The sequence below is a fragment of the Poecilia mexicana genome, unplaced genomic scaffold, assembly GCF_051168715.1.
Source record: "Poecilia mexicana isolate PSO_F unplaced genomic scaffold, ASM5116871v1 scaffold_4, whole genome shotgun sequence".
Lineage (NCBI taxonomy): Eukaryota > Metazoa > Chordata > Actinopteri > Cyprinodontiformes > Poeciliidae > Poecilia > Poecilia mexicana.
The window spans coordinates 7,305,589-7,331,470 of record NW_028263373.1 but is presented as its reverse complement, the minus strand read 5'-3'; the positions used below and the strand labels follow the sequence as shown (position 1 = coordinate 7,331,470).

At 39.4% G+C, this 25,882-nt stretch overlaps 2 protein-coding genes across 2 annotated transcripts in view; one reads left to right on the top strand and one right to left on the bottom strand.

The window, feature by feature from the left end:
- LOC106920696 (importin-13) overlaps positions 1-12,314 on the bottom strand; it is a 29,899-nt gene extending 17,585 nt beyond the window's left edge. Inside the window, exons 1-5 of the mRNA XM_014991866.2 lie at positions 12,198-12,314; positions 11,721-11,807; positions 5,122-5,247; positions 4,674-5,030; positions 3,088-3,341 (exon numbers count right to left, since the gene is read on the bottom strand). Coding sequence (XP_014847352.2) covers positions 3,088-3,341; positions 4,674-5,030; positions 5,122-5,247; positions 11,721-11,807; positions 12,198-12,314 — 941 coding nt within the window. The remainder of the gene's footprint in view (positions 1-3,087; positions 3,342-4,673; positions 5,031-5,121; positions 5,248-11,720; positions 11,808-12,197) is intronic.
- Positions 12,315-14,977: 2,663 nt separating this feature from the next.
- Positions 14,978-22,459, top strand: LOC106920730 (uncharacterized). The gene is made up of 12 exons (XM_014991926.2): positions 14,978-15,220; positions 15,972-16,040; positions 17,385-17,427; positions 17,550-17,698; positions 18,112-18,193; positions 18,982-19,144; positions 19,271-19,365; positions 19,466-19,542; positions 19,656-19,756; positions 20,435-20,523; positions 20,603-20,749; positions 22,191-22,459. Exons 2-12 carry the CDS (start codon positions 15,975-15,977, stop codon positions 22,343-22,345), a joined length of 1,167 nt encoding a protein of 388 aa, XP_014847412.2. The 5' UTR covers positions 14,978-15,220; positions 15,972-15,974; the 3' UTR covers positions 22,346-22,459.
- Positions 22,460-25,882: the final 3,423 nt, after the last annotated feature.

Genomic DNA, 25,882 nt, shown 5'->3' with positions numbered 1-25,882 from the left:
TGTCTCAGCCGTTTATAATTCCCCTCACTCTGGAGAAATCACACACACACACAAAGACAGTTACACACACCCAGGTCCTCATCTGCACATGACATCTTTAAACATCATTCCTCCTGTCATCATCTCTGACAGCAAGGGTGGGAGAGACATTTGGAGATGAAGGACAGAGTATGTGTTCCCTGAATGTCACACAGAGGGTTGTGTGCGAGTTGTAAGCTATACAACGCCTCCCCCAGGGGGTTTGTGGTACGTGGCTCAACTTTCAGAAGAACGGCATTAAGGCTGTTGGTCCAGGCTGATGAATATTCATCAATGCCGCATAAAGGTTGTTGGGGCTTTGGAAGCATTTAAAACGACTAACGATGTCGAAAAGCAAAAGAACGCTCACACTGAGAGCTGCAGCGACTATTTTCTTGAGGCAGAATCAAATATTCCTCAAAATCGTTTTCTACATATTTTCCATTGTTGAATTCCCTAAAGCCAAAATTCCGAAATACTTGGTGGTTGTTTTTTTTTTTTGTCAATCTTTAATATTTCCTCAGAAGTCGTGGTCTGAACACGGAAATTTTAAAGGTCACCAGACGGACAGATGGATAGAGAATTGGCAAGCATATTGATGAATGCATAAACAAAAGGATGGACAGATGGAAGGACGGAGCAATGGATGGACAAACAGACAAACAAATCAATGGATACGCATGAACAAGGACAGATAACCTGAAGGACCAATGGACCAATACAGCACATGGATCCATGCGAGCATATATGAATGGATGTTATGCACCTGGATGGACAAATGAATGGATGGAATGATTCAGACAAAAAGACTGGCGTTTAGGTATATTAGCATATCATTAGAATATTTTAGTAAATCAAGTATTTTACTGATTATTGTGATGATTATGGTAACTAGATTAAAAAATAATAACAATAAATAAATAGTTTTCATTTATCCGCTTAAGCTCATTTTATACAATATTAAAAATACATAAAAATGCAAATAAATAATTCAATTCATTTTTAAAAAAGAAAATAAACATTTTATTGCCTAAAATGCAACGACAGCTAAGCATTCCTTTAATGAATGCTTAATTTGTAGAAAAGGATTCATCTGCAGCTAGAGCATATTTACAGAGAAATAAGTTTTTCCATCTTTAATGGAAAATGAGCATAATTCCTAACGTAGTTCTGGCTTAGCTATTGCTCTGAGGTTGTTCTCTCAGCAAATGGCCTTTTTAGCGCGTATACTCCAGCTAATAGTTATTCCATTAAATAAATTAGTTGATAATTATTTCTATAAATGAAAAGTAATCGCAGTTTATTTGATTATTCAATTCAGCCCTAACACAAACCATGTAGATCTACTATAAAACAGAAAATTGTCATTGAACAAAGGCTAAGCTGTTTATTAAAGAGTAACTGGTAACACACTTTAGAGGGAAAAAAATGTGATAAAACAGAAAAAGAAATTTTAAGTATTTGAAAATGTTCCTCACACGTTAAGTTCACTAATTTCCCTCCAGACCTTTTATGAGCTGAGAAGTCTTTCATATGGCCGTGTCATATAAAGCAAATTCTCAAATCAGCAGTGCAGGATGAATGAACCTCTGCTGAAATGTGGTCAAGATAAAAATAAATAAAGTAAGTCAAACTTGTGTAACGACTGGACTATGCTCTGTTTGACCAACTTTAGGAGCGTTGCCAGGAATAGCTCTTATCTTCACTGACAGTGATTGTGCGTGTGTGCGTGTGCATTTACACACTCAAAAGATCATTTATTTTTAATAAGGTGCCTTTCAGATGGAGGTCATGCACTCTCAGTGCAGGAGAAGGAGAGCTTGGTGTGTATTGGGGAACAATGAAAAGCCCAGAACGGATCTTTTTGCATTTATCCATTCCAGCTCAAAAAAAAAAAAAAAAGAAAAAGAAAAAGAAAGAAACTGATGACATTCAAGAGCTTCCTCTGAGACCGTCTGCTGCAGATGCATCTCCGCTAACTCATCATCTCCTTTTCTTGCTTCCGTCCAGCTGTTTTACACAGACTCCTCCTTTAATGCCTCCTTCTCCCTCCCACCCCCTTTCCCTTTGTCCCTCTGTTCCCCTCTGCAATTACCGCAACGCTCTGAGACAGGGGAAATGGGTTGCCTGGCAACAGGATGCAGCTGGACCAATAGCGTTCCCCCAAATGAGTTGACTGTAATGTGTTTAAACAGAGAAAGAGAACAAGAGACAGGAAGGAGGGCTTAGCACTGATGGTGAGAGATGAGAGGGAAAGAGTAGAGAGAAGCGGCCAAACGGGGAGAGAAAATAAAACACAAGGCCAGGAGTATGGAGGATGGAAGACGATGAGCTTTTACTTCCTCTGTAAAGATGACAGGGGGGAAAAAAGTCCTGCAACTCATTCAATACATTAATCTGTTACCATTAATCATGGATGCTCCATACTGTACTGCTGTGCAAGAAGAGTTGACAACTTTCACCATGTCGAAAGAGCAACGACAGTCATTCTGCATTCTGGCCGCAACTTAAAAGGCATCAATGTGCCGAACCATCTGTTTGACAAGATGCCATTGTGTTCAAAGTGACCTGCCAGCAGCAGCATCGGCCAGAAGCAGCACCCCGGTCTGAGGCGCAGAAAATAAAACCGTATATTCCTGGGCAGCTTCACACCTTCCCCCAGTCTTCCGCCTTCACACAGCTTCCTCTCCTTTTCTCTTAGCTCAGTCCCCCCCTCCCGCTCTGTCTCTAGGGGAGGGGTAATGGGTGCCTGCCATGTCTGAATCAACCAGGGCATGATGACATCTCTCCCCCAGATCTGTAACCATAGTAACACCATCCAACCGAGAAATGCTGCTTTCCTCCTCTCGGCTGTGAGCTTGCCCTGTACCAGTCCCTTTCTTCCTTTCATCCATGCATCGCTCCCTGGTGCCTTCCAGTACCGACACAGACAATTTTTATTTTTATTTTATTTTTTTTTTGTCCTCCACACATTGTGTCTTCATTCTACTCCAGCATTAACTCACGTGTAATTTCTCTTCTCACGACCACAATATTCAGTGAAAATAGGCAGTGAAACGACAAGCGAACCTTTGGGAGTCGGGCTGAGAAATGGCGTTGACTATAGCCTCTACTGCCGTGTCGAAGAGCTCCGGGTCGGACAGGGCGCTGAAGCAGTCGTGCACAAGTCCTTCGCTCTCGTTGAGGGGCACGTCCAGCAGCACCCAAGACGACAGGCAGCGCAGCACGCGGGCTTTAACCGCCCCGGGGCTATCGGCCCGCCGCAGCAGTTGTTGCAGTAAGGGGCAGACTGACCCCCACTCCCGGCCCAGGGCTCCCCGGACCTGGACGTGCAGCAAAGGACAGACCGAGCATCACTTCATGTCGCTCATGTTTTGGAGATGTTCCAGATTTTTCAAATTACGATACGTTTCAAGTGTTCATGTCTGCTAAGTTTGATGAGTCTAGCACAATTCAGTTTCTGAGAAGATCGGATTACCGGTACATAAGATGAATAAAAAAGATTTTCATATTGAAATATCAGCAAACAGAAAGCCATGTCCATGTACTGCACAGTGTAAGCTCTCAATACTTGGTTGTAATCCTGTTGCTGGTGCACCTATTTTGGCTGCACTTTTTCCTTCCACTGAATCTTCCCTTACCAGGCAAGCTCACATGCTTCTTTAACATGCAGCTGAGATGTCAAGTCAAGAGTCTTCCTCATGATTGTTTTTAGGCCATAACCTGATATTTCTGTTTTAAAACTGATTTTTTGGTCCTTGGCAATATTCTGCTTTTCTGAGATGCTGTATTTTAGGTTTTCATTGCCACTGGGCAGAAATCATCAAAATAAACAAAAATAAAAGCTTGAAATATATCACTTTGTGATACAAGTTTGATGTTTTAAATTAAACATTATTGAGATTACCTTGTTTTTTTTTCAGACATTATTTTGTGAACTGCATTAAGTACAGTAACCTGCAATATATACATTACCTCTACAACAAATGATTACTTTAAAAATCGATTATTGTAAAATGCACATTTTACATATTTTTCATTAAACCACTTAAGGTTATTTTATACAACGTCAGAAATGCCTTAAAATATGAAAATAAACAAATAATTAAATTCCTTTTTTTAAATTAGACAAACATTTTCTTTCCTAATCCTATAGTGGATTTGATCTGGTTGAAGCTAAAACTATGCCACAGGAGTTTTATGTAAACATATTTACAGACAAAGGTGCTTTCATATTCAATGCAAAATGTATATATTTTTTGTACAGTTTTGGCTTAATGCTCTGAATATGTTTTTCTTTCAATGAATGGCAATTTTTAAGCATCTGTATACTCTGGTTAATGATTATTCAATTACTAAATTAGTTGACAATTACTACAACAGTTGAGTCATAAAGGAAAATCTGATTAATCATTAGTTCTAATATACATGTGTGTGTACAATAAATAGTGATATATATGGCTGTGCTGCCTTTTTTTAAGTCAAATATGTTACTTTTCCACCTAAAATAAAATCTAAAATTTGTGTTCATAACAGTAAATACAGAGTTTATTTAGTTTTGGTTTTTGCGAACACAGAGGTCTGGAAAGCAGCAATAATTCAGCAAACCATCAACAGCAAACGGCGGGAGCTGGCCCGGCCCGGGCAGACCTTACCTGTCCCTTTCGGTACTGCGGCAGGCGGCTGGTCTGGAACTCCTCGGGCAGCACAGTGAGCAGCTCCAGTAAAGCCAGGCAGCGTGCCCGGCCGTCCACCCCGCCCCCCTCCTCCTGAAACACCCGGACCATTTCCGCCACGGCGCCGGGCCAGGCCTCGGGCATCGTGTTGAGCGCCAAGGAGGCCAGCGCCACGCACAGCCGGGTGAGAACCATCTTGGAGCCGGAGGAGAAGCAGGCTATCTGGGAGAACAACTGGCTCTTCAGGGACTCGTACTGGTCTGTGGGGATGTCCGACCAGTACCTGGAGATTTTGGTGTGAAGCGCGCTGGCCCCAAAGTACTGAATCTCAGGCACCTGTGAGAGAAAACATGTAGAAGTTAACAAAAGCTTTCAACTCCTTTTATGTAAGATTGTTGTTATTATTGAGTTTTTGAGGATCATGTACCTTATCCGGGCTTAGTAGGGCCCAGCAGAACTGCCAGGCCTGAGGTGAAACTTGAGCTTGCATCAGCCATTTCTGGGCCAGATTCTTGTTTTCTATATTTGGATCATAATATAACTGATGGAGAGCCTAGAAATAAAAAAGAAATAATTTTTTTTTAAAAAAGAAAATAACACAGCAATTAGATGAATCCATACCATCAATGCTTTAAAAAGCATTGATGGTATGGTATGGAGTTGAATCATCCTTAAGTTATTGTAACAAATGTCTGAAAACACACAACAGAGGCCAGTTAATGGCATACCAAGAATTTACTGAGTAACAGATTCAAAACTGCTGAAATTATGCAGGTCCTACAGCTTGAAGTATGGATGGACATTTATAAGATGCTCAAACTTTGATAACTAGTTTCAGTGAATCATGACATGTAAAATAACTCGTAGAAAGGAATCTAACTGCTTTTATTTTAACAAAAATCAACATAAAAATCAGAATGACTGCTTAATAGTAGGGCTACACAAATGTTTAAAAAAAAAAAAAAAAAAAAACAGTCACTGCAGGGTAGCTACCTCTGAGATAGCCTGACTAATTAACCAGCTCGTATCAGCTCATTAAACTCGTTTGATTCTGAGGAGCAGAACAGAAAGAGAGATACTATTCTGCACATTAAGTTCCTCAAAAATATTTGCATGTGTTTTATTCTGTTTTTTGCTGAAGTCTGTGTATTAAAATATCAAATAAGTGATTAACACAAAATTGTGACAATTATTTTAGCAGTTGCAGAAGTAATTGTCAGTTTTCTAATTAAAATAGAGGAAATTAGATCATGTTTAAAATGTCTGTGTTAATGCCAATAAAACCGTAATATTATTCCTCAAGGTGATCAACCAATGAGAATCAGATACGGTACCATGCCTACGCTTAACACGGTGAAAACGGGTGTCTGGGAAAATAAGCCAGCTAACAAAGACAAAACAAAAGAAAAAGAACAGGAAAAAAAAACAGTCCGCCTTACTCCTGACTGTCGGAGAGAGAGATTACTTTGGAGTAGAGCTCGCACAAACACACAGCACACACATTACCCCAAAAACCTGAGCGGAGTAGAATGCAACGAACTGAAAACAGCCCTCTTTAAAGCACAGCTTCGAGTTATTTGAGCACTTGAGTGCAACGAAGACAAAGGAAGGGGAGAGGCGAAGAAAAATGTATGAAAGAGAAGCAAGTGCGAGACGGATGTAAAGAAGATGATTAATCGGCATTAATTAGACAGAAGATTTCTAATTCTGGCAACGATGGAATAATGATTTTGAAAAATGTCGGCTTCTCTCTCACATTTTGTCAAACACACTTACACAAATACACACGGCCAGTGAACTAAAACCTCTGGCAGCCAGAGTAAAGTGCCTTACAGAGAACATGGGGGGGCGGGGGGGGGGAATCCATGCTGTGAGCTTCTGATCTTGAATTTTTACCCCTGCAGCCTTGTCACATCAAATCCTCCACCAACAATCTTTCGATCTCCATTTCATCCATCCAGCTGCCACCCTAAAGCCAACACTCTGCATTCAATTTCATCCCAGCCCTCTGGCATTCAATATCAAACATCTTGCAAAAAAGAAAAAGAAAAAAAAACACACAATAACAAACTAAAAATTATTCTTTGTCAAACAAGAATAGTCAGACAAAAACATTTTGCAGCTGCAAAGAGGAACATCAAACCAACGTCAATGCCGACTGGAAGCAGAGTATCAGGTAGCAATCGCTCAGTCTGCCATCATCCTATACTGGCATCATCTGTCTCCCCTTACTGTGCAAGGCTATGAGCAAGTCAAACTGGGTGTTAATAAGCTGAATTTCTGCAGAGAGCCTGGTATCACTTGTATCTGTAAGGATGGAAACGGAGACACACTGTAGGTACCCATATATAGTAGAGAGCAGGTGCAGCATTTATAATATGCCTGCAGCTTTAACTTATTCATGGCTGACAGGGTCTCTGTGCTCCAAAAGGAAAAAAAAAAACTACCTCCATTTTGTGCCCTTTAAAGAATAAAACCTCACCCATATATAAACTTGGCTTTGATGTACTTTCCCAGGAGATAATAGGGATTAATGTAAACAAAATGGTACAATTGAGCTAAAAATAAAATTTGTGGTAGTTTCTGCTGTGTCTTTGAATGGATGGTCATCACAGCGCCCTTTGAACAGGCATCCATCTCCACTCTGGCCTTTCTCTAAATGAAGATGTGATTATTTCAGTTAAAAGACGCAGCAAATCATTACTGCAGTCCACTCTGTGACCGCAGACCCCTCCGAATCTAATCTCAAACAGCTCAGCGCGCCCTTCTGAGGGTCATTATCGAGAACCAAAGACACAACACGGGTTGGTTAGTTCACTCCTTTAATCTTACAAAAAAATAAAAACCACCGCCAGACATATCAAACATTAATGTGACTTATTATCCTGTTCTTTCCACCAGTGTAAAGCTCTGACCTGACACTGACATTAGATGATTCTGATTTTTTTTTAAATAATGAGGAAAACATTTCCAGATAAATTAAAAATATAGCATCTAAAATATCGCTTACAGTTAAACATCACAAAGATTTTTAATAAAATCTCAGGGACATTGGTATGTGTTAGATTATTAAATGGTTATTTAATGTATTGTAACTATAAAGGTCCTTAAGAAGCCTTTTTGTTCTAATTGATCATTGATCAAGAAGACAAGCAAAAATACCTCAAAGAAGGCCACCTAATGATATTTACATGTCAAAGAGCATCACATAAAACATATTCAAAACCATCTGGAAAATGTTAATAGCGTCCTTAATTGAGTTTCCAATTAACATAGTTGCTGAAGCAACCTGCTACCAAGTAGGTACGGGACACAGAAGATTTTTTTTTGATTGGATTATGAAGTTCTGATGGGTCACGATTAAAATTTTATGGTCCTGTTTAGTAGATGATTTCCTGGAAAATGTCTCTTTTACTACATACAACAATATAATACCTGTAACAATATGACTGAAATTGGTAGTATAATAGCGGCGCATTTTCAAAAAACACCGTAAACGATGGAGAATAACGATGTATGCAGGAGGAGGGACATAATGAACTGTTTTTGTGTCAACTAATTATTCTAATACAAATTTACACAGACACCAAATGACTCTAAAAAAGGAAAAGAAGATAGATTTGTTTTTACAATATAAAATCAATAAAGCTATTGTTTACATCCAAACATTCAGAAGAGGTTTCCTGACACGATAACAGGTCATCAGAGAGTTTTCCACTCATCCAGCCTTTAGGAGTTTCCCTCTTCAGGCCATCACTGTGACGAAAAGGCGACTTTGTGGTTTATCTGTGTGAATCGAAGGCCTGTAAGCATTTCTTCATTAATAAAAGAAGGAATTATTTGTCTTAAGATGTGCGTGGGTGTTTGTTGACAGCACACGGACATAGAAAAAATTAAGAGTAGCATGATGTTGCCAATAGTGATGAGATCTGAGCCCAAGAGCAAAACAAATGCCTCATATCACTCTTATTTCTAAAGCTCAGCTGAATGGACAGATGGAGAGAATAATCACTACCTGCCCCCCCACCTAAAAATTATTCCCAGGTCTGACATAAAACAAAGGAATAAACAACTTGCACTACATAACTGTATGAAGCAGCCCAAGTCAGGTGTTCAATCTGGATATACTGATATTTGCAAAGCTCTGGTCTTCTGAAAAACATTTCAGTTGACTTTAATTTCTCTTTAGGAACCATCTTATAAGATATTAAAGCCGTATTCACGTTTTTTTTTCCAGACTTCCCGCCATAAGTGCTCATTATTTATTTATATTAGGAGCAAAGGCAAAGAGCTGCTATGTATCACAGAGACAAAATGCCTATGGAGGCCACATTTAAAGCTGTACTTAGCATCTTATATTAACGATTAGCAAGGTTAGTGTGGCTAGTATTACAAGAGCAGCCTGTGTGTCCCTCGCTTTGACTATGAGACTTTCAAAAAGCTGCCAACATCAAATTTAGTTCCAAGACGGAGGTTAAACGCTCCACTACTGACTCTGAACAGCAGAGGAGTAAAAAGTAGAAAGTCCGATCAGTCCTGAATGGACGCTGATACTAATAGTGGCTCATTTTTAAAGCTTGCTGTGACGGATTGGAGACAATTGCAATGCGACACACAGTGACTCAATGACCAATCACCCCTGAGCAAGATGACGGACAGGTCAGACCGAGCATTATGCTGAACTGTACAGAAACTCCCTCAGGACCGAATTATAAAATCCCCATAGCGCATTACGGCCCAGGATGACCTCTATATTTCCTCTGCAACACATTTTAGTACAGTGACAAATGTAAGCCAGCACACAGCCCAGTTCTTTATGCACAGAGATACCAACAATGTGTGACTTTGTTTTAAAGGACAAAAAACCAAACAAAGAGTTTTCTGTTGGACGCAGGCAAACTCTGGGCCGGGGACCATCATCTCCGGCACCATGCAGACAACACTGCAACAGTGGACACCGATTCTATTCAGTTTTAAAAATATATTTTACTCTAAGTATTAAAAAAGAAACAACAACAATGAACCAGTGTAAAAAGAAAAATCCTCAAAAGAGCCCCTTTGTTTGTTTTTTTTTTTTTTGCAATTTTGTTTTAACGTCATTCGATTAGTGATGTAGAGAGGCTATTCCAATTGTTCTTAAGAGCAATAACATCTAAAAAAAAAAAAAGTGTGTTGCAGGTTTCCTTATGCATAAAAATAAATCTAATGAATTTTGTAATTAAATTCTAGAAGGACTCAAAAAGCGGTCCTAATTCAGGTGAAAAAATGCACGTTGGGTTGTTTTATTCTGATTGCCCCACTGAGGTTTATCAAAATCCAGGAAATGACAGATTTTAAGATGCAAAGCAGATGAGGCACACAGTTCAGTACTCCCTGCTTGGTTGCAGCCATTTATGTTGTATTTTCTTATTTGTGAAGCCGATATAAATGTTTGTTATAACCAAGCTATACTCTTTCATTCATGGTGCTGAGATTGTTTTTGAGTTAAAAAAATGTTTAAAGTTGACAGGAAATTTGAAAATATCACTTGATAATTATGTGTTGCTAGAAGATTTGAACATTAATATCTTGAACACCAACTATAAAGTCTTAAAAAAATGCAAACATAAAAAAAAAAAAACTTGCATAAATAAGCAATGTTTAGCCTGGTGGGGGCACAAGTAAAGCCTGGTGGCCCGCCAGGTTTATGATACACTGGGGGAAACCTTGAATACTATGTGTAAAAATGCAATCCTGTTGCTGACACTGCCTGTTATGTTAATTCAATGCTTTTGCCAAGTCTCTATTTTATTTGAATAAAGTGCATTCAAATAGAGACAAATGCGACATTTGTGATTGTCAATATATACCAAGGGTTTGAAAAGTTGCAATATCAAAACATTTTTGTCATATGGTTTAAAGTCTTTTCAAACGGATGTCAGTGAACTCATTTTCTCCGGCCACATGGAGCACACAACGCACTGCTTGTCACCCAGAACAGCGAAAGCTAGTACACTTTTCTCTTGCTAATACAAAGACAAATGTGGCACTTTGTAAATGTTTTTGTGTGTGAAAAACATGGAGTCATGATGTGAAAACTAAACATAGCAATAGCAGTCCCATGACTCTTACGAAGGTGAAGCTGTCTCATACTCACAGTTGGCAAGGTAAAGGTGAAGACAGACTAAACTGTCAGAAAATACAAAAATGCAATATTTTCTTACTTGTAATAATTACAGAGCCTGGAAATACATAAAACGTTCCATAAAATATTATTATCATTACAATAATTTTGCTACATCGCTTTAGTTTTAGAGGGAAAAAAATAATAAAAATATAAAATTATAATATAATTTTAGGCATTTCTGTTTGTTTGTTTTTTGCTAAACTCCATGGCCGTTTTACTCAAGGTTACCAGACATGCTCTGTGCTCTCATTTTCAAAAGAAATAAATCAGAATAAAATGCAAAATCCCATGCAGCTATCACACCTGAAACCAGATGCTAAATCATTTCCCCTGCAGGAATGTGCATCGCTCCCTCTGATCTGCCTTTAATCAGTTCTGTCGCATCACCAATTTCCTCAAGCCCCCTCCTGTTCCTCTGCTGGCACCTTCCTCACCTTTATCTTCCTCCATCAATCCTACTCCTCCACTGAGCATCTCTCTCCCTCCCTCTCTCCCTCCCATCATTCCTTGGTATGTCCAAGACATTGGCCGCCCAGAAGGGTAATCCATCACAGCAACCTGGCACTTAACAGGGCCGTGCAAACACACACACACACACCACTATACCTAGTGACTCACAAGAAAAACACAAGACCCAGAGAACCACTGTGTATTGCAAGGACATGAGCTGATCACTTTAATTCCATATAATCCGTACATTACTAATTAAATTGCTAAATACATTTTTAAAAATGATCTATTATTATGTGGTTACATTAGAAATAAAGTTCCATTTTAAAGATGAGACACCTCAAAACAGTAGTTTTTTAAACTACCAGCATAATAATTGTTAGACAAGCTGTTGACATGTTTAGACTCACCTTCTCTACGTTTTCCACCGTGAAGTCCAGAGCGTCCGGTGTGGTTGCTATTCTCCCCGGCGTCTCCATATCTCCGCGGACACGGAGCTGTCAAACGGGCAAAGGGGAGAGAAGCGTTCACTTATTGAATTCCCGCTACAGATACTCACATTTCACTACTGTACTCTCCACATGAGCCCGTCTGACTGTTTAATTTTCGTTGCTTTAATTCGTATCTGGGCTTTAAAGATGACATGGAAACGCCGACCGGAAAGCTAACGTTTAGCCTGCTGTCGCTAGCCCTGCCACAGCAGAAAAACCACACTAAGCAAGCGGCTATGCTAACGCAAAGCTAACTAATATTGCAATGTAACCGGACACGGGCGCACACACGCAACGACCCGATTATGTAAACAGTCTTATTGTGACAACATCGTCAAAACTACGCAGTGGCAGTATGTTATCTGAGGAAAGCTCAGAGGACTGTCATTTCCACACCTTTCTGTCCACCGACGGTATGAGACGATGCTGGCAGCTCCCTCCCAACCGCTTCTCCGTCACCAGGAGCTTTTTTGCTGCATTCAAGAACTGTGGGAAATTCTGCATTCGAAGCATAGTGAAGATTCGGATACCTACTGATAAAAATATATGTATGTGTGTGTGTGTGTGTGAAATGTAATGACGCACAGCTGTAATATGAGTTATGATTATTCTCTAATTGACCAGTAGGTTAAACAGTTGGAAACAGCTATGATTTTCCAGTGAAAAAGAATAAATAGGTGCTCAACTATACAAGGTTAGACATTGCCATTACATCCTCTAACAATTTATATAATGTGTCACTGCCAATTTCTTTGGGACAATGTGGAGGGAAAATAAGTTTATCAGCTGCAAAGACATGATTTGATCTATTGTATTTTTTGCATGTCTAGTCCAAGAGGGAATGAGTAACTCTCCTGTTAAGCACAAACATTTATTCTTTTAAAGTGTTTTCTTAATTATTTCTACAGTTATCTGGTTTGTCCTTAAACATATACCTCTCTTTATGTATGCAACATTATTTATATCTACGTGCAGATCATTGAACATTCCTAAATCAAGAATCAAAGCAAACACCGAGACTAACATCAATGAGATTTTTTTGTCTTTTCTGATAAGTTACGAACAAATGACAGTTATTTTGAAGAATGAGCCTCTTTCTGGAGGTTCATTAAGCTTTGCTCAATAGCCAATGCATGTCCACTGAAGGGCTCAACTACACTGTGCACTTCATAAAACACAAACATTACTGCTCCTAGTTTTTGAAGCTCATGATTAGTGAACCAGTTTGTGAGCTCCATTAAGCACATAACTCATGCATACATTTAATGTTTATTGCCTAATATCCATTACAAATACATATTATTTAGATTGTGTATGTTTTCGTTACTATTGAATATCCCCATACACCTTTTACATTTTTGTAAATAACACTGTAAAGCATGCATGTTCCTGCATATTTTTTAACAATACTGTTACTGGTATATTTGATGTAAATATTCAATTGTATATAAGGACCCGTTTTCTACAGCACAACCGTGACAGCTCCTCCTAAGGAGCCTGTTATAGTACTAAATTGAAGCACCTTGCTTTTTATTGTGATTTTTAGTTGTCACTGTCAGTTGTTATTATATTACAGCATAAATGTAAGTAAGAAGGTTTCTTTGACCAAGAAAAGGTTCTGACTCTAATAGTTGTAAAAAAAAATATATATATATACTGAGCAGAGGTCATGACGTGTGTAACAAAAATATGTTTAAAAACATTTTATATCCATTCCTTCTCTCACCATCTTGTAAAAGGAAAGTTGTACGTTCTATTTCAGCTTCCTCTTTTGAAACATGTGGATCTGCCCATGAGCAAGGCCCCAACCCGCCTAAGTATTGGTAAATTAAGGTGCGAGAAGTTCTGCTTGTGCTTGAGTGAATGTGACTCCAGCGTAAAAACGTTATATGGTCGGTATGACTAGATGAATGTTTTACAAGTTCAATCCATCCTCCTTTTTGATGTCTTTCAGTCTGGTGGCATGCAGATATGTCTAATACAAGCAGACTGTCCGAACAGTCTGGACAAGGCAAGGGCGCCCTCATGTGGGTGAAACAATGCATGACATCACTGTAGTAGTATGTTTGAGGTAGGTAAACCATAATGAAGGGTGAAAAATAAACTTATTATAACCTAAGAAAACAAATGTAAATAAAGAATGGTGGAACAGACCTGTTTCACTAACTGTATGTGAAGACTCACATACAGTTAATGAGCTGTGAAATCCTTTGGATACAAAACATTTCAATATCAGAGGAAGATAAAATGAACAGCACAGAAAGCTGGGATGAGTGCATCACTGTGGAGGAGTTTTGGCCTGCTCTTTGGAAAATTGTTTTAATTTGGCCACAGTGGATGATTCAGAGCATGGAGCACCTGTTTAAAGTTAAGCTATAGCATCTCAATCAGATTTAAGTCTGGATTTTGACTAGCAAACTCCAAAATCTTTGTGTGGTTGTTTTTTGTTGTTCTTCTTTTTATTTGTTTATTTATTTATTTTAGCCATTAAGTGGCTCATTTGCTGCTATCTTTCTAGTCATTATGCTGCACAATCCAAGTGTGTTTGAGCTTAAAGTTAGAAACTGATGGTTGGACCTTCTCCACCAGGATAGACAGGAGAATTCATGGATCAATAAAATGAAGAAAACTGTCAAATTTACTTGAAGGAGCAAACCAGTTCCAGCTCATTACACTACCAGCTCTATGTTTAACTGTTGACATGCTCTGTAAGTTTTTACATCACCTCCCCAAAAGTTTTTCTCTTTGTTTGTTTTACTCAAGTTTGGGGGATCATCAAGATTCTTTTCAGCAAATGTGAAAGAGAAGCCTCTTGTTTTGTTTATTCATTTTTTAGCAGTGGTTTTATGTGTATGCAGAATATAATGAATTGATCTTGCAGGACAATAGATAATATATCATTTTAATTCTAGGATAGGCAATCGCCATTTTGATTCAATTCTCCACAATATTCATCTGAAAAACGAATGGATCAGCAGAAAGTGGGAAAAATACATATGGGTGTGTGTTTAGTAAGTACCCATGACACACATTTAAACGGAACACAGAAAACACATAAAGGAAGCAACATTTCTAGTCAGAACTGGACTACATTTTACAGGTATTGGTATTTTATGTGTCTGTCTTTCATACTCCGGTACAGTAGGTGGCGGTACACAGCTCGAAATTACACTGTAGTAAGAAAAACGAAGAAGAGTGAAGCTGGGAGTTCATTTATTCTGAGTGGTGACTTGCCGAAAGAGAGGAAGGATTAAGTGTCTCAATACTGCTTTGTGTCTGTTCTGTAGATTTGTAGTTAGACTAACTGCTCTGCCATACCACTACTTTGACTTTTATCCTCATGTTGCTCACGTAGCGAATAATTACAGCGGGGAGCGGATTACCGAACCCCATAGCTAAGAGTTGGATCCCCAGTTGAGGTAAAAATAGAAAAATAAATAAAAGATAGAGGCTATAATATGTCATTGTATTCCGTCTTACCTGTTTTTATGTATTTCTATTAAATGTGTTATGTTAAGATACGTGTGCTACAATGTTGTAGCAGATTTCAGACCCCATTTAAAGCGGAGAGCGAGCTGCCGTTACTTTCCAACCGCTGTGAAATAAATGAGCCTCCAACTTATTGTCTTTATAAGGCAGTAAAATGTAGTTAAAATGTATCTGATTGATCAATAATTACATACCGTGACGTTTGTTATGCATACACTACAGTCACATTCAAAATAAACGCCTGTTTCTACAGAGCTAATTCATTACAACTAATTTATTTGAGATTTGTTTGTGAATCTCTGCTTGTAAAGCCTTTTCTGGTTGTTGGAGTAAGAGTTTAATTCCAAGGAATAAAAGTAACACTGAAATTGTGTTTTAAAACTTTATTTAACCATGACCCAGTAAATATTTCTGCGAAGTCTATCACATTATTAGACAACTTGAATATCCAGGATCTTGGATTTCAACTTTAAGTTGCAAAAGCTTTTGCAACATAATCCTCCTTACAGTGTCAGAAAGCCTAACTCAGCTGTTGCATCACAGAGCTGCTACAAATTGGGTCTCAGGTTACTCCACTACTGTAGCTCCACTACTATGTTTGCTAGAAAAACCTTACGGATACTGACCAATGATCAATTTGACTAATCACATGTGATGTTTGACTTTCTGCTTCGATCTCAGGATATGAACTGGGACAGTCAGTTGAACTCCATCCTGTCTGTAGCCGACGGCAGCGTCGCTAAGATGAGGGTGAGTACATTCAAGGACTATCCATTACTTTTTAATCAGTGCAGAGTATTCCTTTGGTTTTGTTGACTCCCAGCGGAAGTTTTGCTTCTGCTCTCAGTCCGGCTATTGTAACGCCACTGTTGAGGACGAGCACACACTTCTCCTGGATGATTGCAGACCAATTCCTAATCTTCCATTTTCTTGAAAAGAATGTTTATAATCATCTACTTACATATATTTAATCCAAAACAACTTGATTGATACGTATAAGTCTGGGTTTAGAACCAACCACGTCACAAAAAGAGCCCTGGTTACAATAGAATAACTTGAAAATTAGTTTTGATCATCGTTAGAATTTTTAATTGAATTTTTCTTGATCTTAGTGCCGCTTTCGATACTGTTGATCGTTTTGTACCCTTTTGGCGCCTTGAACATCAGCTCACTTTAAATGCTTTTGTTCTCAATTGGTTGTCTTTTACTGGTACAACATTTTTTTTGGTTTTTTTTGGTAACTTTGAATCCAAGAAAGATTATGTTGCTCACAGTTTCCCACACGGACATTCTTGGTTTTGATGACACACAGCTGTGCATATATGTTTATGATTACAACTGTAACCTTGTAAACAATCTTGTTGAATGTTGAGGAGAAAACTGAGACCTGGATAATCTGAAAAAAACCCCATCTGAATCCTTTGTTGGTTTAACTTGTGAGCATGTTAAAAGCCTGAGTGTCACTTCGGATCGTGACCTTAATTTTATGAAACACATCCAAGGTCTGAATTTTATCACCCTAGAATCAGATCCAAAGTCAGATCCCATCTATCACAACCTGACTTAGAAAAACGGATTCGTACCGTTTATTTGTTTTGACTTTGAGGTCTTCCAAAAAACATTTTCTCATTATACCCAGAATAAACTCTAGATCTGCTCTTGTTTTTCCAGTCATTATGCTCCTGTCCTCTGAAATTCTCTTTCACAAGACTTCAGGTCAATTTCTAGCCTTTTAGTCTTTAAAGTGAACTCGAAATAAAGTGAAGAATTTTAGTTAGGCATATTTTTCTTATTATTATTTAACTATCTTCATTTCCTTCAATTTATGTTTTTACGGTTTTTATTCTACTTTTCTTTCCTAGCACATCGAGTCTCCATTTGTCGAATGAAATGTGCATTAGACAAGTTTAACTCGACTTCTAATTTACAATTTTAGTGGCAAAAAACAGCAGGTGGCAGTAGAGCCGCTTCAAATCCTCCAAACCAACTTAGTTTTAAAATGGCTCTTGGCTCCTCGAGGCGACGTCCATGAAAATCAAGTGAGAGTTTTGTTGTCCCCCCTTGCATTTCTGAATAGTTGTTGTGTGTCAACAGGAAAGACTGACCTCTGCTGGGAAATTCCCTAAAGGAGCAGAAGGCAGGTTGATTTATTCCAGTTTGAAAAGGGAAGTTCCCGCCTGCTTGCTTAGCTTCCTTTTATTCAAACTGTAGTTAAATCATTTCAGATGACTTTGTTTTACCTTTGCTTCGCATTTGCAGTGAAGGGGAGTGGATTAAGTTCACACTGGGACCCTCCTGCTTCTTTCTGCACAGCGCGCCCCAACTACAGGCCTCCCTCATCGCTCCGTTCGGGTGTGCAGTGGGCTGACCTCGCTGCCATTCAGTCGCAGCTCCAGATACAGAGTCAGGTGTGTGAGTCCGTTTCGTCCTGTTACAAACACAAACCTCAGGTGTTTGTTTTTTTTTGGGGGGGGGGGGGTTTGTCCGATTGACCAACACAAAGTCGCTCGGCATTGTGAGCTGGAAACAAAACGAATGAGTGGTTTTCAATGTTCTTGATAGCAAGAATCTGAAAGTGTGGCTTTTCTTCTACTCGTGTTTGTTTTGGCGCACTTAAATGTTTCAGATCATTCAACTAATTTCAATATTACCTGATTAAATACAACCAGCCGTTTTCAAACTATGACGTTTTTGTGCTGTAACAAAACCATCCGAAGAAATCTGAACCTGTGTGAAAAGTAACATCAGATTTGTTTTTTTTGTCTTTTTCCGTCTCAAAACAAAATTCCTGGCCTTTGTTTTTCCTGCTCTTGCTTTCCAGCTGATCGAGTCCTTCTCAGTGAAACTCAATGACCTGGAGAGGGAGAAGCAGTCTCAGCAGTACCACATCCATACTCTGCAAGGTATCTCACTTCTGCATCTACAACTTCTCCCCCCGCCCCGAATCTCCTACAAGATGCCATCGTCTTCTTGTTCATACGACTTGCAATGACTCACCTTATTAAGCAGAAGTTGAAAACGTGAAGTTGTTAGACGTCACTCCTGAAGCAATATAAGAATTACAATAGTAACTGGAGTGTATCTATATGGAACCTTTCACAACTGGAAACCCCAAATGTAAAAATGATTGAGAAAAGGGGTGTTTATACTTTTGAAAGGAAGTTCTTCTTCTTCATTTGTTAAGGTTTTACTGATCACTTCCCATCTATACCAGAGGTAGAACCACAGAGAGAGACATCTTAATGTGTTAAACTATATCATCATTTCTAAAGCACAATTTTGTTAAAGTTGACTAAAGTCAAAAATGTAACTGCTGGGGCTAATCGGTTATTCCAAATTGCTTTTTAGGTATAACTGTGTGTGTGTTTCTCCTCCCTGCTCCCCACCTCTCGCCCAATGACAAGCGGGTTATAGATGATGAGTGTTTTATGTTCTGTCACTGAGAACAGACTCTAAACACACACACAGCACGTGTAGCTGGCAGAAAAAGAAACGTGGGCCTCTTTTTTCTGTGATTTTTGCAGCAACAGCAGCTTCTTTTACTGTGCAAAGATACTTAGTATGTATTCACAAAAAGCCACATAACCATGACATGACAGTACCGCCTAATTAGCACGTGGTGCCCAACTGTTGCCACTATTAACTAAATTTGGTCTTTGTTCTGATTTAACCCCATCACTGGCTGTTGCAGAGGAGGTGCGGAGTCTTCGTGGGGAGCTCAGGAAGAAGGACAGAGAAAGGGCAGACCTGAGTTCAGAGGTGGAGCGAAGGATAGAGCAGTGGAGGAGAGAGGTTGGCCGTGAGCTCAGCAGCCTTGCGAGGGGAAACAACTTGCGAGGCGACCTGAAGGAGAGGTGCGAAACCCCTGCAGCCGCCGCCTCAACGGATCACATGAGAGCAACAATACGAAAGTTTTTCTTTTGTTGTTTTATTTATTTTGCCTGTCAGTGCCGTGACATGCTTTCTGTCTGTTTCTTCAGCTTCGGCTCCAGGCTCGGTCGGGATGAGCTGGAACGCCTGCGGAGAGAGCTGGAACGCCTGCGGAGAGAGCTGGACGCGTTGAAAACACAAATGAGTGAGTCCCAGACACAACAGCAGCTCGACTCTGATTCATTGATTCGGTCGCAGACAGGAAAAGCGCTCCTTATGTTTCCTCTGCCTTCCTCGTCTGAAAGGGAGACAGGAGGAGGACATGCAGCTCCAGCAGACAGAGGCGAGGGAGACAAGAAGACAATGTGAACACAGCCGCAAGGTAAACACACACACACACGCACACACACACACACACACACACGCAGCTCTCTGTCTGCTTGAGGCTCGTTGTTTGTGTCGTCTCTGATCCTCAACGGTTGTTTTGTTGCTCAGACACTGGCGGAGCTGACAGGCAGCTGCAGAACACACAGCTGCGATCTGATGAGGACACTCTGCCGCTATTCGCTCACTCAGCAAGAAGTGCATCAGATGAGGTACGAGGGAGTGTGTGTTTTCATTTTTACACTAATTCAATAGAATAGAATGGAAATGCCGCTTATTGTCCCACAAAGGGGAAATTGTGGTGTAACGAGTGCAACAGTTAGAAAAGTTCAGATAAAAAATTCCTTAAAGTGTTAAAAGTAATATGTAAGAAACAGGATTAACAATAATAATTATTATTATTGTAATATTGTTCAAGACTACAACAGAAAATAATGTGCAGTTCTTGGTCCAAGGGATGTGCGGCTGAGTCGGATCACTTTTTCAAAAATGTGCATGATGCGTATTGAACATTAAAAAAAATAAAAGATGTAGACTATTTACAATACAGCATATCAATGCAGCAGAACAGACGTGCAGTCACAGCGGAAATATTATTAAGAATTTATAACACCAGAGCAAATTGTGCAAATGCCTGCATGGTTGTAAACATTTAATTGATTTTGCTGGGAGCAGTGATGGTTTTAAGGCCTGACAGCTGCTGGAAGGAAGGATCTGCGGTAAGGCTTCTTTGTGTATTTAGGATGCAGCAGTCTGAAGCTGATATGGTGAAACTTAGGATTGCTTTTGTCTGTCACAAACTGCATCAAAATGCAGAAAAAGTGTGGAAAAAAAAGCAAAGTTTTTCGTCTTTTTATTTTGCGTCACAAATCGCGTCGTATCTCCTACAGAGCAGCTGTGTCAGAACTGAAGAGGGAAGTGCGGAGTCTCTTTCACCAAGGACAAGCGTTAGCGTCTCCACCGCAACAGCTCACATCAGGTTTGTCCCGCTCCTCTTCTCTGGTTCTTTGTCCCCCAGCCCGGCGGGCCTGAAACCGCAGTTATCGTTCGCTTTCTAGGGGACCCGCCGCTCCCGGCCCCTCGGAGCCACAGCAAAGGACTCACAGCTGATGAGGCGGATTCAGATTCGGAGGATTTCAGCCCGACCCCAAGTCTCTCGGAGATCAGCTCTGATGATCTGTCCTGGCTGGAGGACAAAGAGTCCGGTAGGGATTTACAGAAAACCATTCACACTGCTTTCCATGTTTTTGACTTCAGTTGTTGGGATTTTATAGGAATGAGCAATTCTAATAATTGTGAAGTGGGAGGAGACGTTTGTAAAATGTTTTACTAATCTTTTTTTAATTAAAAGTATTAAACAAAGTCTGGCTTAAAAAGGGGAGTTTAGTTTGACTAAATGATGCTGCTAATACCTGTTATGATTCATATTTTACAGGTAAGAGGGATTAAAGTTATAACTTAAGTGCAAGAACAATTGACTCACATGCCAGAACCGGAAAACATTGAGCAAAATGTGCAAAGTTTTAATTAAATTATCAATACTTGAGTTGCTAAGTAGGCAAGACAGAGTGAGCAGGCTTTACACCGAGATCAAATTAACCACAGAAAGACCCTTTTTTTTCTGAATCGTTAACAACTGAAAGTAATTAATTTCGCTGGAATTTTGTCAGGGCGTAGCTTTTGCACACCACGTATCCTTTTCTTTCTACATTACTGTCACTGCTTTGCGTCAAATAAAATCCCAGTCAAACACGTTGAGGTTTGTGGTTTCAACTTGAGGAACATGTGGAAATGCACCTGGTGTCCTCTGGTGAAACGTACAGTTGAGCGTCCCAAAGCATTATCTGAGACAAGCTCATAAACCTGTTCTCACAAACAGCAGAACAGTTCGACCAAATGGTTACAGTGAGCCAGATTTTTTGTTTTGTTTGTTTTTTAAAGCAAGTTGGGACCTGTAGTTTACTGTCATGCCTCCCCCGTACACCTGGCTCGGCCTCTCCGACTGATGCCGTCGGATTTGACTCGCAAAGTGAAACAAAAGGCTTTGCCTGCCAATTTTGTATTCGTTTTTGTTAATAAAATTATTTTTGGCATCATGTTTGCCACTTTAAAGTTCAGGAAGGAAACGTTTTCTCAGGCTAACTGTCCTTTGAAGTATTTAAAGGCCTGAGAAAATCAGATATATCAGACCTTTAATATTTGACCAGAACTGAAAAATCCACACTAAATGATGTGCGGTAGCAAAGGAATACGTTAAAAGCCCCGCTGTGTTCCTCCGTGTGCGGATGAAGCTGGTAAGCGATAATTTCCTGTCAAGCGGTCCTTTCTGGGATCGTTTAATTCTCCGCGTGTGTCTGCGTGGGCCGTGTGCTGCTAACCCCTGAGACTTCCTGTAATGTTCCCGGAAGAGATTACAATCTGTGCTGGAAATGTTTCCCACAGCAATTTGGGACTGATAAATCAGAATTATTTGCATTCACACACATACACACACAGAGAGAGCTGGATAATAGTAAACAGTTGTTAGAAGGGGAGGTAAAAAAGAAAAAAGAAATGTTTGAATGCTTTACAACCCGATGACATAAACAGGGATAAGAAGTGACTTTCATTCACAAATTAACAGCTTCTTTTTTTCGTCTCTGCCAGCTCCACGACGACCGAAACCCCGGAGAGCCAAGTCCACACAGAGCGACTTCACTTCTCCGAAATCAGACGTGGAGGACGACGGCGACGATGAACTCCTTGATGATGAGGATGTCTGCCCAGAATTAGAATCTGACCTGAGTCTTACAGACCTCTGATGGACTATGCTGGGAAATGAAATTAAAAAAAAGATATTTTTGTAATCTACTGGGAAGCGGTAAAAATAGCAGCATTTAGATGCAGGCTGAATAAAATTTTGCAAAAACAAACAACCAAGCGTAAGGCTCACTTCCTTTTTCTGGCTCCGTGAGAAAGAGAAAGGAAACGATGCAAACCACTCCGAACGCACAATCCACTCAGTGAAGCATGGCGGTGGCAGCATCATGTTGTGGCAAGGCTTTTCTTCAGCAGGGACATGGGAAGCTGTTCGTTGCATAATCAGAAAATAACATTATGCCATAAATGGCTAAAAAAAAAAAATCATTTTGTGTTGATCATTCAAATGAATTGGTGAAAAAGTATTTACATTTTCAGGGCCACAACTAACGATAATTATTTTAGTAATCGATTATTATATCTATTATTCTCACAACCAAGCAAAAAATAAATAAATTGTGCAAATTTTTCACATTAGAAATACGTTGAAAGTTGTAAATAAGCAATTAATTAAATTAATTTTTTAAATAAGAAAACTTGTACTCTACAGATTTTGAAGCTAAAATTGCTAAGGTTTTTCAGCTTAAGCGCAAAATGCATATTTTTTTGGTATAATTTTAGCTTAATTTCAGCAAATGGTCTTAATTGAGTCTGCATGCTCCAGGTAATCAGTAACCAATTGCTGAATTAGTTGACTATTATTTTGATAATTAATTTGATTAATCGTTTCAGCACTATGCAGTTTACATATAATTTTGCCCACTAAATTCTTGTTTTTGTAGTCGATTGACATTCATTATTAGTCGACTGAAACAAATTACGTCAAAAGACTAATTAAAAATTTGCTGTCAAAATTTGCGCTGTAGTTAAATGTAGGCAATCCTACCTGGAAACCGTAGATATTTTGTAAACTCCACTTGTACCATACGGGAAAGCTCACTTTAAAACATTTTTAAATTTGTGTCAGACCGTCTGTGTAAGCTGTGGGGATTTCAGCAAACGATTCCTGATTCATGCCGGTTTGAGGTTCTGCCGGGACTTGACCCACATGTTCCAACAAATTCAGGGCTGTAAGAACCGACACAGGCTGGCAGCTGTTTAAAGATCGTTATGAATAACCTCGTCATTCACTTGTTTTATAATGGTTAGCGACAGGGGCGCCGTATATGGGGGAAAAGTTAGGACAATTCCAAGGGCCTTAGGCCGACAGGGGGCCCTCCAAAAAAGTATATTTATACTTTTTACAGAAATAGAAAAAAAACGAGGCCCTGTCAATTACTGTTAATGTGTTTTATTTTTATTATTGTTTTTGGCAGTAAAAATTAAATGTTACCCCTCCCTGCCAGACCAAAAAACACGCATCCATATTTACACTGAATTCCCTCTGGATCTGCATGAAATGGTTCGTTCCTGCTTGGCGCTCTTGACGGTGACTGTGTTCAGCAGCAGTCAGTGGAAGACAGATTGTGGTAGTTACTATGCTGCCGATAAAAATGATAAAATCAGGTTTTCAAAAAAAAAAAAAAAACAGGGAGAGAGAAAAAGGTAAGTTTCAATTTGTAACCCAATTTTTCTCCGAGAGGTGGATAGACTGTGTGAGATTATCAACCATTTAGCATAGTTAACTTAGCTACAGACTACTATTTGCCTCCTTTTCACTAGCATTTAATTAATTAAGGAAATAAATTACCAAGATATTTATGTATTGAAGTAGTACATGTACCTTTTACCATACTTAACAAACAGATGAGTCAGTCAGCAGCAGCTCTAACCTACGTCCCTCCTGACCTGCCCTCTCCTAAGTGAAATTAAAGCTGCAGCATGTAGCTGCAGTATATATATATATATATATATATATATATATATATATATTTTTTTTTTTTTTTTTTTTTTACATATTTGTTAGAACTGTCATTGTGTTGTGACAGTATAGTATGTGAGATAATCTGTGAAAAATCTATTTCCTTTGCCTTCTCCCAGTCAGTGGTAGGAGGCGGGTTTTAACGCTGTCAATCACAGTCTCACGTGGCTGCTCATCCTATCCTGCAGCTAGCATAGCCTGTTGTAAATGCTCAGTCTAGTTAGCATAGCTACCAATGACGGCAGATAAACGGTTTTCCTGTAACAACAAGTTGTTTCTCCACCATTAGCACATTTAGCAGTGAAAGAATGAGGTTGATTGACAGCACTAAGACCCTCCTCCTGGTTCTGATTGGTTGTTTTGGCCGGAACATTGTATTACTTTATCCAGCAATAGTAGTTCAGGGAGGAGGTGGAGAAGATAGATCTTTTCACAGATTATTTGTCTCATAGCAAACTGTCACAACATGATGACAGCTGTCATCATGTTGTTTAATAAAAACTTTATTTTTATTAAAGTTATGTACTGCAGCTTGAATGAAATGCAAAAACATAGCAGTTTTTGAGAAGTCTGGATTGTTTTATGTATATTTAGCATGTTGCCTATGACTGTTGCTCCTGGGGAGAGACATTTCAGTAAGCTAAAGCTAATAATAATAAAAAATTAGGCAACCTATTTACATAGAGTATGCAGACTGTTGCAATGAAAATTCACTAGCAGTAAATATTATGCTAGTCTCAGTATTGGACCAAAGAAAGCAAGTTGCCAGCCTTTAAAATTGCAATGCTTTTGATGGTTCAAATATACTCAAAAAATTGTAACATTAGTTGCGCCGGGGGGTCCGATTTTATTTTTTGTCATGGGGCCCACGATTCCTGGCAGCGCCTCTGGTTAACGATAAAGCACGGGAAACAGTGGGTTTGTTTTTTTTTTGTTTTGTTTTGTTTTTTTACAATATTTCAATGTAAAGCCACACTAACAGCACTGTTGTAATAGCTGCCGTAGCTTCTACTCACATGCGGCACCGACTACAAAAAATTACAGGTCCTGACAGACAGGCTGATTGCTAAACCACATTGTTTGATTTTTTTTTGGGAGACGACTAAAAAGCCAGTTCTGATTATAGCTTGCTAGGGCGAAGTGGCGCTTTGATGTGGGCAACTTTGCTCAGGGCAACCGTGGGATCTGTATTGAGACAACTGATCCCTGGTCATTTGGAAAGTAAAAAAGAAAGTCCAAATTGCCCTAAAGTGCTGTCTTTATTTGATCAGAAGATAAGATGCAGCTATGCTCACTAATTAACACACAGGCAGTCTTTTAATAGTCTATACATTAAAGAATCACAGACTTGGCCTTAAAGTTCTGGGTATCATGGATGGCACAATGCTAGAATCCATTACTCTGCCACGCTGGGCAGAGTAATGGATTTTTAATGGGCATCTTATCCTCCCATGGTGCACTCTCCAGCCCAGGAGGAATCCAGTGAGCGATGCTTTTTGGCTGCCGTTAAACTGACCAAAGTGGAGGGGGAAAGAAATCGAAAACCATTATCGATATTAAGGAGTAAGCAATCTCTGCCTACATGAGACAGATGACGCGCTCTTCTTCGTGCCGTCATGTCTGCCGCGAGTTGTTCTGTCAGGTTGGCACACACACATCCATCCTGTGTGTTGCTCAG